At 32.8% G+C, this 15280-nt stretch overlaps 1 protein-coding gene across 1 annotated transcript in view; it reads left to right on the top strand.

Moving 5' to 3' along the window:
• Positions 1-7733, top strand: part of LOC118191451 (uncharacterized) — a 474239-nt gene extending 466506 nt beyond the window's left edge. The window contains exon 7 of the mRNA XM_085814123.1: positions 6371-7733. Coding sequence (XP_085670249.1) covers positions 6371-6495 — 125 coding nt within the window. The 3' untranslated portion in view covers positions 6496-7733. The remainder of the gene's footprint in view (positions 1-6370) is intronic.
• The last annotated feature ends 7547 nt before the right edge of the window (positions 7734-15280 follow it).

Here is a 15280-nt window from a genome sequence, read left to right as displayed (position 1 = left end):
TATTTTTCCTTTCATTATTTGAAGATACTCTTTCGTAAATAACGTTTTCTATAAAACATATAAACCTTGTTTCTTTTAACCTAGATGCCATTTTTAAAAGCAAGTGCAGTTTTGAAAACAAACAAGTTCCGTTTTAGGCGCCAACGCATTTAAATTGTTGAAATTGTATCGTTTTGTAATTTCAAACAAAATAAGGTATTAAACTCAAATATGTATTTTATGGGGAAAGACTAAATATCTAACAAAGATAATTCTAAATATTAAATGGTGAATTTCATAAATAAAAGTTTTTTTCAAATTTCTAAATAAGGTTTGCTGTGATTTTGCCACTTGCTTCTATAGTCAGGAAAATTTCGAATAATGTTAAGTAATTAAGTTTACCTATATATTTGACATAAATTTTAAGAACTATAGAAAGTCTTAAAAAGTATACCCAAACTGAACTGGAAAGCATGCGAATTTGATATCTATTGTTAGGGACATATTTATTTTTGCTGTTGAGATTTGTTACTTCAGTACTGTTGTAAATCTTGTTAATGACTGCCCTAGCTTTTCACTTAAGCAGTTAACATAAGTGGGAATTTAATAAAGATACGAAAATAATGTTAACACCGCAGGCAAATAGTTTTTCTCGGCGTTTTGGCTAGGATCGGTACCTAGACAGATTCGACTTTTGGGGTAAAATTAAGTCTTCACAATGACTAGAATCATCGTTTATTCTGCGGTAGGCTCGGCAGGGACCATATGTCTGCTTGTCTTGTCTGCCCCTGGGTTTGGGGTTATACCCACATAGTTTGATATCGAAGGTTGTCCTTGGGGGTTTGGCTCCCCTTGGTCCCTTGGTCAACACTGGAGGATGGTCGATGTCTATGTTCTTTGATTTTAGGTGGATGCACTGTCGTCGACCATTGACTTTATGTGCTTATACCCAGGCTATGTGAAACAAAAACTGTCCACCTGGGTTGACCGGAGGGTGGGGGCTAGTCCTTCTTGAATGGCCTTTAAGGAGTGGAGCGATTAGCCGTGTAAGACGGCTTCAACCTGGGTGCCTCTTTCTCCTAGGGTACTGTCTGTACTGTAGTGTCCTGTGCAATCCATCATATGCAGCATACCTCCTTTAAAATTTCGCAGAACAAATATGAAGTTAAATTTCCCGTTACGTCACCAACCAAGGCTACCGGAACACGAACTTGTTAAAACGTAAGAAGTTATCCGTGCTTACCAGTAGCAAGGAAATAGTTCCAAACCTCCTGTAGTCAGACTGCAGTTTATATTACAAATTATGTATGTTATTCCGTCCTGTAAGTGCTATAATGCAATATTTTATAACGCCTGTGTTGTAAAAATATTAGTAAAGAAGCGTTATACTGGAATTCAATGTAGATGTACTTTAATTTCGTACACCCTGTATTACCCAAAGTGATTACTGTTTGCTAAATTAATTTCATTTTCTTAAAAAGTCAGGAATCGTAACTTTATCTGCTATATTGAAGCTTGGTAATTGTAAACATCTGATAAATATAACCACTATGATATATTACACCAATGCATGAAACTGTTTTGTATGTAAGTAAACAATCGACCGAAGACTACCGGCGTGTATATTTAATAACAGATTATTTTGTTGCAGCTGAAAGAATTTCGTACTGAACAGAAAGAAATACTAACGTCAATGTCACAAAACGTTAAGAGTTTTTAAAAATCAATTATATTTATTGCCACGTTGACCCTTAAAACGTAGTAACTTAAATAACTATCTAAAATATAGTTATAAACAAAAAGCCGTTAAAGCATATATCGGAGTTTCTTTAATAAAGGCATTGTAAAAGTAACCATAGCACCAAGAATATCGAAGTGTAAATAAAACATGTGCAACTGTTGTTCGCAAGTCGTGAAAAGGAAAGAAACGATAAAACAGGCGTTATCGGGTGATAGCAAAATAAATTTCCCTAATGACCTGTACATAATACAATTTTCTCTCTACATTTAAGAAGCACAGAAGCTATCTGATAGTCAAACAAAAGTTTCCTTTAAATTGTGCAGGGTGAGATGCCCCCAAACTATTCAACCATGTTCAACAGTACATTTGTCAGTCATTATCAAGACAAGTAATCGTTATATCAGATAAAATCTTCACGCTCCACATTCATCAAACATCAATCACCAGCAAGAACAGAGTAATTGAAAGTGTGCACGCAAATGTTCAATCAACTTACGCATTGATTAAATCCTGCTGTCATTAAACCCTACTCGTCAAGATTCAAATAATTCCTAAATTAAACTTCGTAGATGTATTCTTTATTTATTTTTTGCTATAGATATCGTAATGTGTTCTAGATGCACATTTTGTTTTTCGTAGTTATTGTAATGAATTCTGAATGTTCTTTTTCCGTATAATAATTGCAATGTATTATTTACTTTTGTGTAATGATAAAGTATTTTAAAACTAGCAAAATGGATTTCAAAAATCTCTTGTGAAAAATAATATTATTGCCTATAAGAGAAAGATTGGATCTACTATGCCAACTTTTACAAGATCTGCCACTCGCCATTCGAAATTAATTAAAATTAAATAAATTTTATGTCTTAAGACACTTTCTAATTTAATTTTCGTAAATGACACTACTCCAAATAATTATTTAAACATTATTTAGTGCAAGAACAATTTAAATTAACGTAAAGAACTTCGTTATCATTTTTGAAGAATTCCGATTATTTCAAAATGATTTGAAGTTCGTCTGCAGGCCTTTACTTTTCTGGCTTCTAAAACTGGCATTTAAGAGGTAAAAAAAATACATTTTATTAATATTCAATTACATAGAATTTTCATAAACTCCAGCATGTTAATTCAATAATTTTATAAAGAATAAATAAAAGGTCTGTTTTCAAAATTTGTTTTTGTAATAAAAGGTATGAAATCTGTTGGAGCGACAGCTTTCGGGACAGAATGGAAAAAGTAATTAAATTTGTAAAATGACTAGCAGTAATTTTACAGCTTATCACTCAAGACATTAGTAAACAAATTAAGAAACAAAAGAGTAATAGTAATTTTGCAGCTTATCACTAAAGACCTTAGTTAAATTTCCGTATCTTCTTTCAACGCCTGGAGCCGACATGATTTTGAATTGCCCAATATATTTATATTTGATTGCATCTTGTCTTACCTTAAATACCTTTAAATCTTTACTTTAGATATCTTAAATTTTTATAATCGCTCTTTACCGGTATCGACAGTTGCTTATAATAACCGTTCTTCTGAATTTCGAGCTCCGGAATGAAGTATTGGCCCCTAATAACCAAATTTTACACATGGTTTCTAAAATGCAGAGATGAAAAGCATCTGCAGCAAGACAGCAGGATGAATTTTCTTTCTTTCATTTAACTTCCTTGAGATTTTTATTTTGAATGATATTCAAATATTTGATTTTCATCTTTTTAAAGTAATAATGCGCTTTAAAGACTTGCATGTTCTTCAATTGTGTTGATTATTTTTCTATCTTCAGTACATTTACTTATAATTTTTAATTAAGTTAAAATTTTTATTTTTAAAAAATGTTTCACTAAAATTATTTCATTTAGCGTAATCGTTATCTTTATTAAACAGAAGAGAAACACGGCAAAGTGAAAATTAAAATTAGTAAAGCAATAACCTTGTGTTTGGCTTAGATTTAGTCAATAACTCAATAGATTTCGAGGGCAAACAAATATAAGTCCCTGTTCATCAGGAGCAAAGAAATCTGCAAGACTGAAAAACTGTTCCAAGTTCCGCTGTTAGCCGCGATTATCGTACTCGTTAGCACATGTTCCGACTGTTCTATAGTTGTTTCCATAACGGGCCTAGAAGTGAAGTGATACACAAGCTGGGTCCGTGAAGGCATAAAAGCAGATGCAGAAAAGTATGTGACCAATTGCCACGTGGTCTTGCAGAAGCTTCTCATTAGCTGCGCAAAACTCAAACTACAATTTGAGTTCTACAAGTAAATCGCAAATATAATGAAAAGGTCATACAGGGAGGATAAACATATTGTAAGTTCAAAACAATAAAAGTAGTAAAATCATTGCAGTGCTTCGAAAGTAAATATGGTCGTCGTGAATGTCAGAAAGTTAGAGCAACGTGATGGGAGAAAACATTGATGCTTAAAACTGGAGCAGTCCATATAATTGGCATAGTATGTACACGTTAAGGAATGAGAAATTTCAATTTCAATATCTGTAAATTGGAATTGTCGAAGCTTAGTTTCAGGGAAATTTAGTGCTCCTTCGACTGGAACATTAGTAAACAATGATTGAACATCGAAAGAAACCATAATGGAATGTAGAAAAGAAAAATATTTAAGTTTATCGATGATTTCAGAAGAATGTTTTGCAGTGTGAATATTGTTAGAAAGTAAAGAAGAAAATCTGGAAACTAAATATTTGGCCAAAGGGATATGATGCCTTTCCTAAGTTGGAAATTATACATCGAAATGGAATTTTAGTTTTTTGGACTTTTTTTGGACAACCTAGCAGAGTTAGCAATAGGAGGTATAAGTTCGTTTTTTTAAATAAGTTGAAAGTATATGGGAATGAATTTTATCTTTTGTGAAATTCATTCTAGAACTAACATTATAATTCCTAAAGCTGATAAGGGCGGACAGATCATTGTTATGGACAAATACATTGATGGAGTCTCGAAACTGATAAATGAAGGCCCATGCTGCTCGATTCCTAAAGATCCTTCAGTTTCTGAACGACAGTAAAAACAGTTTTCATTCTTCTCATTCTCTTGAAACTTTTCACATTCATAGAGATTTATCTTGTTTAGTTAATGACTAAACAAGATAAAATTATATTAACTTAATTTTTTAATTTCGTTACTATTTTGCAGACAGACGGCGCTGCTTCCTCGTTCGCTTTACTGCCGTAGGTTATAAATAGTAACGTTGAGCCCGCTGCTTTACAATTTTGGAGATTTCTTTCCTTCGGATGAAGAGGGACCTGTACCTGTTCACCCTCAAAATCGATTCAGTTCTTGACTAAACCTACGCCAAACACAAGCCTGTTGCTTTATGTACATAAAAAACAAAGAGCTACTTGAGCTACGATAATTTAATTGTTAATCTTAGCTCCGTTATCGCTAGGTTTTAGCTTTGAAGGTTCCATTTTTACCTGTTTCACTTTAATTATATATGTATGTATATAGAGAAGACAGATAATGAATATTATTTTTCTTGTTATAGGTTTCTGTGTTTTTCTATCAAATTACTCTATCTGTAGCATTCAAAGGAAGCTCAATGAACGTCTTCAGTTTATAATTTTCATTACATTGCTTGAGAAAATTTGAAATAAACCGAGAGTCTTGTTACAAAGATATATTTATCTTCAGATTCGATATTTGTAAATAAATATTGTGTGTTTTAATATACAGCTTGGTGCAAAACTCCTACAGCAATTATAGCTGCTTGCTTTTTAAGAATAATTTATCTTATGGTAACATTTAAAGCAATGCTGATGGTTTAATTCTGTAGGACACTTTGAATTTCCATTAAAATTCGCTTCAGCAACCTGCATGATTTGTTATATTTCGACAGAACAAGCCAACATACATAACCAATATGTGACTTTTGATATCACCTTTAATCATGAATGCAGTTTCCACCTCTCAGCTAAAAACTCTAAGCTAACATTCAGATGTTTTCAAATATTTTGAATGGTAGATAGTGCTAACATTCAAAATGCAAAACTGAAGTAATTAGAGATATCTCACACTGTACATGAAATATGGAAAAAAAAAAAAAAAGAATGGAGCGTGGACTACGATAGTCTAACAGCATATTATTATTGGCCTTTCATTATTTGAGAACTAATGATTAAAGAACGTCATTATACAGTACCCCGTGATTTGATTAGACTGTATGGAGATCATAAACTTGCCACTACCTGGTTCCAACAAGACAGAGCTTCTGGGAACTTGGCTAATAATTCTAAATTAATGGATATGGTTTCTGCCGCCCTTTGCTCTGCGAATCATTTCACTAGACTTCCTTCTCTGACAGGAAGAGAAAAATTTTAAGATTGTCGTTGCCTAAATATGCTAAATGAATAAAAATTTGTATTAATTGAGTGCAAAAAAAATATCCTACAAACCGATCCGGAGGAACTTCAGTCAATGAAAAGTTTATCCACGCCGATTCAGCAATTCGGTTTTGCACACAATTTTAAATTCAAAAATTACCCATTAATTTTAAATTTCTGTGACTGATATGTTTTTAAATAATGTGAAATTCGAATTTAGCATTGAATTGGTTTTATGTTAACTCTTTAAATATATTTGTATGTATAGCTTTTTTTACTTTTTACTAATTCCTTTTCATTTCTTTCGGAATTTTAGGTGAACATCCAGCAGCAATGCAACACGGCAAGCATACGTCTTCTGGATCAGGTCTTCCGAAGTCTTGGAAAATCTTATTTCATTTAGTCTTGGACATTGCTCTTCTTGTGTTTAACAAACGGTGATAAGTTAAGCCTGAAATGGCTTATTTTTTCATGCAATAGCGTTACTGAGAAGACTTTAAACAATAACAACTAATAATAATAAAACTGTTTATATGTACACCTTCATTGCAAACGCATCCGAGGAAGAAAAGCCCCTGATGTTACTGCGCCATCTATGGACGAATTAAAGAATCTTTTGGGGCAAGAAAGTTGTGCACTTTTGTATAGCGAACGAATCGATCCACTACGAATAAAGCTGAACCTACTGCGCCATCTATGGGTTCAAAGTGGAACTAGCCCTAATGTAATTTACTTTGTAGTTAAACAATTATATTCTTCTCTTATTTACAATCATGGAGAAGGAAGAAAATGGAAGCGAATATGCAATTTTAATGTTCGTTAACCCAATACTGAAAGAATAAACTACATTTTGCTCGTGAAAATGGAAGTGTTCGCTACAATAAAGAAACTTTTCTTGATGACATAGTAGTTTATTTTGTAAGTGAGCTTAATAGCTGGTTTAAAACTCCGATTAAACATTTGGATAAGGGTTTCGGTTTTGCTTCAAGAGAAATAAAGGTTTTTCAACTACGAAAAGATTAACAAGGGACGGTGGTAAAGTTTTCAGTTTTATTTGACGGTGAATCATGATATTGTGTTTACATGTGTCGAATTAATAAACGTCGTATTCAAAACGTACATAACCCCGGTAGACATCTTTAACTATAATAAATATTACCTCCTGAAAATTTTCACACTATGCAGTCAGTTTGCTGCTTAACTTGGAACACAATGTATGGTTTCTTATTGCATTTGTTTCGTCAGTTAATCCCATGTTATATTTTTGTGATGTTTTAGCGAAATTATATACGAGAGGTATACATATATATATATATTACATGAATCTTTACGAAATCCTGCAGAAGACTGATTGTAAAGAGAAAAAAATCTTGTATATTTAATAACACTGTGAGATGTACATGGATTCCGGAAGAAATTTTTTGCACAATCTTCTCTTGTACTTGAGTTATGAATTCGGGTGCTCATGCATTGTAATAATTTAAATACCATTAGAGGGTCCACGGAAATATTTTAATGCAAATTGGTGTCATTTACGAATTACTGTTCATCTCCCAAATGAATGTTACGTTTTTGAGTTCCTAATGTAATGTGTTATTTTTGTTGTACATCTTTTGATTGCTGACTTCTGTGTAAATATTTCCCAAGAAATGAGTGAAATTAAAATGATTTTTTTCGCAGATGTGTGTGCGTGGATTTTTTTCCCTCCTCCTTTTCACGTATTTTACTTTTTTACTTTAGCTGAATTTTCTTTTACCCTTTGTATTTTTTCAGCAGATGAATGACATAAGATTTTTCTAATTAAAATAAATATACGTTTATGGCATGTAGAAGAAAAACAGGAAATTAAAATGACAGTTTTAAAGCAATTCCTCACTTAATATGGTTAGTTAATAATTATAAAGGGTAGTTTTAATTAAATATAAAAATAGCCATTAAATGTTGCAATTCATTCAAGTATTTTCAAACTTTATGTTTTAGCCCTTTTAATTTTAGTACTTACCTTTATAAGTTATTTCTCCCGCCTTCTTAGCGTGCCTTGGTGGTGCAGTGATCTGCACTCCGAGCACGTATTTCAGAGGTCCGTGGTTCGATTCTCGGCGAAAGCGTTGCTCATTTTTCACCTTTCATGCTTCCAAAAAAATCTTAATGACTCTGCAGTGGCGCCCGAACTAAAAGTGTGGTGGATGATGATTCTCCACAGCCAGGATTTGGCAATTGGTCCCCTAAACCTCAGTCACCCTGTAAAGAGGGAGTATATAAAGTATTTCTCCCGCCTTCTTAGCGTGCCTTCGTGGTGTAGTGGTCTGCACGCTGGACGCCTATTCTAGAAGTCCGTGGTTTGATTCCCGGCGAAGGCGTTGCTTACTTTTCATCTTTCATGTTTCAAAAAAAAATCCTAATGACTGTACACCTTTAGCTGTTTAAATAAAATTAAAAAGAAGCAAATTAGCATTTTAAGAATTAAATGCTTTTTAATATTTAGCCTTCCTTTTTAAAAAAATCTCGAATCTCTTTAGTTGGTATGATTAAAAATTATGACGTTACTGCTATTAAGGTCCAAATCTAATTTTTGTTAACATTTTTAAACTAAATTATTCATGGGAAAAAGTAATCATTCACTATTTTGAGAAAACTCAGTGAATGTTGAAGATTTATATATATATAATATGTCTCAGATAACAATACAAATTCATGAAATGCAAAGCAAAAATTCTAAAATTCTAAATTATTCTCAAAAGCAGAACAAATTCTCAAATTCACCACCAGGATTTGTACTAAAATGTGCATTTTTATCTAAAGTCTTCCTTTTTACATTTAAAAAAAAAAAAAAAAGGCAAGTGATCTATGGAATTATGTTGAAAACTAACTGCAGTTTTTCCGCATCGGTTCAAAACGAAGTACATCTATCTCAGACAGAGGAGGGGGGGAAAAGGAGAATCTTTAAGCGATCCTTGTCTTCTTTTTTTCACTAAGATATAAATCTCTCAAAATAAAAAAATAACAACATATTTCTTAACATGATCTTCACTCCACGATCTGAGTGATTGTGCATCTGGCTGTAAAGTGTTTCTGCATGATCCGAAATATTTATTTGAATCAAATCTGTCTTTCTCTCTCTCTTCGGAGATAAAGCAATTCAATTTCGGAGAGAGACAAATGAGCTAAACCAGAAATGCTCTGGTACGTTGTCGTTCGCATTATACATCTTCTGAATTGAACGCCTTTTCCTGAGAAGAGAAATACATCAGTTTTAATTTTCCTTTCCTTTCAAAAAAAAAGAAAGATGCCTTAGATTACTTAAGAAAACTTTATTTCTGTTTTATCTTTGCCATCTCCTCTGAAGATATTCATTTCAGACCAGCATTTTTTTTTTTTTTTTCCTCACAGCATAATTCTCCATTTCATATATCACTCCATAAGCTTTATTTGCTGCACAATTTTGTTTAATTGTCGTTATCTTTAGTGGGAAATAAATGTTTCTTTTTTCTGCAGTGAAAAAAATCATTTCGGGCTAGATTTGAAATTACTGCACTACGAGAAAGCGTAGTGCGGCTATCTGTCTAAGTGAAGGGATACATACGTGGACGATATTTTAAGGGAAACTTGGTTGTATTCACGCTATATATGAGGAAAACCACCAAACAAAATTGCAACCAGCTGGTATTTGATGTTTTGGTTTAGTTGATTATGGCAAAGTGCACTATAATTACCTGCCTAAAGGGAGAGATACCTCTATGGAGGACTTTCTTAAGGTAAACTGGCTGTTATACACGTTGCACATGCCGAAAACCACAAAAACACTCATGCAGCTAGCCCATTCGCCTGGAAACGAACCCAGGTTAGAACTACCAGCGTTCAGCGATGTTACGCTCGGCCGCTGGTGGGCCTCTTCTAGAATTTGAAATCGGGTCGAACTACCAGTACTCAATAATTTTATCACCTGTATCCTCTCGGCCGCTGCCAAAATAACTTCGCTTCTTTTTTTATTATGGCAAAGCACTCGAGGGCTATCTGCATAAGAAAATGGATGCCTTTATGGAGGACTTTCTAATAGAAAATGATTCGTATTTACACACAGAGAAAACCAAGAAAACGCCCGTGCAAGCAACCCATTTGCCGAGATTCGAGCCCCGGACCTAACTATTAGTGTTCAGCAACTTTACCGCTCGATCGCTGGTGGAGCGAGCTTAAGCAGCATTTTTGTAAATCATTATGAAACATAAATATAAAATTAATGAATAAGATAACAATGCGTTCTTAACTGTAATCATCGCTTTAACTTTAGAAAGCCACATTTGCTTCGCGAATACTTACAGTTGATTCAATGCTTATTTAGGCACAAGCTAATTTGTATTTCACATTTTAATTTGAGTTAAACATTTCTTCTACACTTCCCGCAAATAGCGAAGATTATATTTCTCTCATATTCCTAAGTTTTGTGTAGCCGTCAAGTTGACGTGTAAATAAATAAATTTTATTTTAAATCTTCACTTTGAGTTCGTGATTACTGTAATCAGTGGCTAAAACTGGAAGATAAATATTATGATTTTTCTCGACGGCCCTAGTAATTTAGCATTTTCAAGTAGTGTAGAACTGTACACATTTAGTACTTTTAATTTAGTACTGTTATTCATCACTTTAGCGGAAACGTCTGTGTTTATTGTTTTCAGTAAATAGATTCTTAGCAAAATTAAAAATGGTACGATTTAAAGGAACTATTTGTTGCAAACCTCTCTTGCAAGCGATCTGATGAAATTAATGCACAGCTACTCATCTTGAGAAGTCTGTTCCCCATTAAATGAGTGCGTAATGGAAATAATTTATGATGAAATAATAACATGGTAAATTTTTATCTCTGCCATTTGGCACTGATATCTTGAACAACTGTTTTTAACTAAAAGGTTTATGTCTTAAATCTTGAATTTCTAGGACATTAATTTTTGAACTAGCACACCTATCGTAACTGCTCAGTTTCAATTTGTTTCAAAAGTTAAACTGAAATCTGCTGTGCAAAATTGTGTTTCAGTTTCTTTTCATATTATATTTTTTTAAACTTAAAAAACGCTTTTTTTAGTTCTTTCAATCTTTAATTGTAAATATCTTTTCGAAATGGTAGTCTGTAATCCGAAGTTTTCGAGATTTCAATTCAATTTTTTATTTAATGTTTCGTTTTTAAATAAATAAAATAAAGCAATCTATTAAATAGAAGTATTTGTGTATTTAGTCAAACGATAAAAAATTATTTATTTTTTGGTCAAAAGGAGTATTTTATTTTTACAAAAATAGAAAATACTGTATTTGATTTTGAGCCATTATGGTAGTTAAAACTATAATTAAATTTCATATGCAGTTCACGTAAATAAATAGTAATTACAAACAACAAATAAAATTGTCGAAAGTAGCGGTGACTGCTTTCTAACCTTATAAAATTAAAGCCATTTGGCTTAAAAATGGACGTTAGCCTAGAAGGGCTATTAATTTCGTTTTGGCATTTTGCGTTACTTCACTATAAAAACCTGAATCACTTTTCAAATTGTTGCCACCAAATATTAGAGCCTTGCATTATATTTAAAGAAATTAAGTAATGAAGAATATGCATGTATGCAATGTTTCTTTGCACTGTGAAAAAACAACGGTACCTAGAGACATCAAATTTTGAATAGCGTAGTCCTCCTCCAATCGAATAAGGGCATCTGGAAGCCTAAATTTGGAATTTGGAATTTTACTATCTATTTCCTATTTTGTAAAACTTTAAAAAATTTTTGATTAAGAAACTCAACGATTTCAAAACGTCCCATTAGCATTAACATTGAGTGCATCTCCAAGCACGGATATTTTATGCATAAGGTTTCTTTACATTTCTTCCTGGTATTATGCTGGTAGCGTAGCAACGCAAAAATATTACATTGTCTAACGGTATTTTGCATCAAATGACTTTGAATGTCTGTATCACTTTTCAAATCCCGTTTTTAATCCCCTGTGAATAAAAACGCTCCTTTGGGCGTAATATAAAATCTAAAAGCTCTCAGACTTCTTTTATTCATAAATTAAAACTAAATACTTAACAAATAAACAAAAGGTCAACAGCATTCTTCTCCTAAAACTATGAAATTCCCTTCAGAGGGCAATTTCCCCTTGGTTCACTCCGCCCCCCGTGTAACGATCGGTCGTAATAAGATAAAAAGGCATTGCTTCGCGTAACACTTTATGAAACGTTTTTAGACATCAAAATGAAGAGAATAAACATAATTGCTTTTAAAATGAGGCCAATTTATGCGGTTTCATTTGTGTACAGCTAAATGAAACCAATTTCTAGTTATACGAATTCTAATTTTACTTCTCTTCCTTCATATTATAATGACGCATATATGTAACTTGAACCATTTTTGCGATTAATAAGTTTAATTATTTCATCAACTTTCACAATCAGATATTCGTTACTTCCTTTTCCTAACAAACTTCCCATTTCGCTTTCTTCGGGTATAAGTTGCGCCATCTGGTGGGCGTCCTGTTAGCCAAAGATTGTATTTCTAATGTGTCGTTAATGGGCTGGTGAAGGTTATTTTTGGCGACAGATGGCAATTTTCCTTCCTAGAAAGTCATTGTTGTCCGTAAGAGTTCAGCGTTCAGCAGATGTCACTTTTTTTGCGGCTTTCAGACGATATTTATTCTCCAGCATCTTGAAAATTACTCATAAAGGAAAAATTGCCGGACAGTATGCTAACTAGGTAATCAAAAATCTACGAGAAAACTCATGTTCCGACGAAATAAGCGGGACTTCAGGTTCAGGTCAGGTTCACAATAATACAATGACAATGGAGATGTCTGGAAAGAAAATGAAGATATTTTTACAAAAGCTGATTCCGTAGATGATTTCGACTAAAGTTTCATTTTAATTTTCACTAACATTTTTTTTTTTTTTTTTTTTTTTTTGTTTGTTTTGTTTTGCCTATTAGTATTCGTATTTCTCAAAATCTCCTTTTCCTCTAAATACCTGATGAGCAAAGAATTTTTTTTTTTTCTTTTCTTCAAGAAATAAAAGTAAAAAAAAAAAAAAAAATTAGCAAGCCAATATAAATTATTTTAAAACTTTAAAAAGAGTATGCAAATCTTACATTATAAATATTAATGAGATGAGCGAAACTGCAGCTGCATTTTAAAAGTTCCTTAAATTCCGGTTCGAACTGCTATGTACTTATTCTGAAAAGTAATGCTAAATGCTCATCTGTTAGACTGTTTCTAACAGAATTCTTTCTAAAGTTCATGGTAAAAAACCCTTGTTCACATATGTAAGATGAAGCAAACATAGCACTAATTTTCTGGGCGTGAGATATTAAATTTACGTCCAGAAAGAATTTACACTTGCTTTCGATAATGATTTGCAAACTCTAATTTTGAAACATTAAGAAACAACTTCTTGAGATGATTGTTAGATTGCATCTCAATTAATTCAAGCAGCAAATCCAGCCTTATTGCTTCACAGTTTACGTTGAAGGACATTGTGAAAATATCCATTTTTGTTTGAATGGCCTTGAAATCTGCGTTCATATTTAGTTTCCTCAGACAAAATCTTCGCAACTTTTAAGCTTGTTTCCATTTACTAAGGAAATTGAATTTAACCTCGGCAAATGAGAAGAGCCTTTCTTAGCTAGCTGCCAAGTAAACATATCAATTTTTTGTTTAAAACCTTTGAGGTGGCCCCGAATAATTGATTAATAAATAGATTGATAAATAGATTTTTTTTCCTTGCATCTTGAAATTTAATTTGTTCACATGACAAAGAAGATCCGTGAAAAATGCAAAGTTCGAAAACCATGCTGTATCTTCAAATATTTCACCCTCCGTAGAACACTGTTTCTCATGGAACAATGACATAGTGTCGTATTTCAACTGCCAAACTCGGTCATTCTGCAATAAGCAGCCTTACTTTCTTCTAATGTATTAATCAGAATATTTGGATTGCATGGACTGAAAAAAAAAACCTCGAAATTGTCTGTGAGTAAATCTACGAGATCGAATTAGTATTTACAAGGCTCTCGATTATATGAAGCGCAGGTCCCATATTCAATGCAGGTTTACTCAGGGCATCTTGATACATAACACCATGTAGAAAGACAACAACATTGTTTTCGGGGTAGGTTTGATTAAACAGTCGAAGAAATCTAGATTTTTTCCTGTCTTATTGGGTGCTCCATTGGTCGTAATATTACATATGTTTATTACAGACACGAAGTTGACAGACCTTCCAGAAACTCACGTAAAATATTACATCTCATTGTAGTGTCCTTTAACGACCGCATGAGTGCTAATTCCTCGGTAATTTCAAAGCTCTCACCAGCACTTCCTAAGCTTTGACTCTAACTTTGCAACTGCAAAAAAATACTTTCAGGTTCATTCATCTTTAAAAGCACGATACTTTACGTTTACATGAACTTTAAGTTTTTTAGTAGATATTCTGGATTAAAATGTTTTAGGAATATCTATAATAACCCAAAAAAATCATCGGCAAGACGATATTTCTTAATAATTTCACAACTATTCACAATGACGCTATATCTGTCCGCCATCTTTCCATTCAACGATAAACAGTAATATTAGAACTCATGTCCACGGTGGGTATGGAAACACATTCTTCTATTCACCATATGTCGTCATCTTTAATCCTTTTTCATTAGTATTTGCCATTAGAACCAGTAAAGATAACTTTATTGTGAAATTAAAATTTCTACGTTCATTAAAAAAGAAAGAGAGAGAAAGAAGAACAAAGAAAGAAAATTTAAAAAATAAACTTTAAAATAATAATAATAAAAAATTTGAAAGGTTTCAGATTTTAAATAACGTCCAAAGGGGCGTATTTTTAACGTTTTATGTGTTACCTTTATTTATTAAATACCATGTTCTTCGTACTTAAACCATAAAATTCAGTTCAACAGCAATATCGCAAAATAATTTTAAAACGAGCATATCTTTAGAATTTCTGATACACACTTCCGCGCCGCTAGAGATAAAAAGATTCTCCTCCCCCCCGTAAGAGTGTTGCCATTGCTCGCTTTGAAATCGTTGAGTTTGTTAATCGAAAATTCGTTAAGTTTTACAAAATATGAAATAGATATAAACATAAATTTCAAATTCCAAATTCGGGGTTCCAGATGCCCATATTCGGGTGGAAACGTACATTATTCAAAATTGGATGGCTCTAGGTACTGTTGTTTTATCACAATGC

This window comes from Stegodyphus dumicola, chromosome 1, assembly GCF_044657685.1.
Source record: "Stegodyphus dumicola isolate Sdum_Otavi_A_Nest chromosome 1, ASM4465768v1".
In the NCBI taxonomy this organism is placed as follows: domain Eukaryota; kingdom Metazoa; phylum Arthropoda; class Arachnida; order Araneae; family Eresidae; genus Stegodyphus; species Stegodyphus dumicola.
This window is presented reverse-complemented; position numbering and strand designations above follow the sequence as displayed.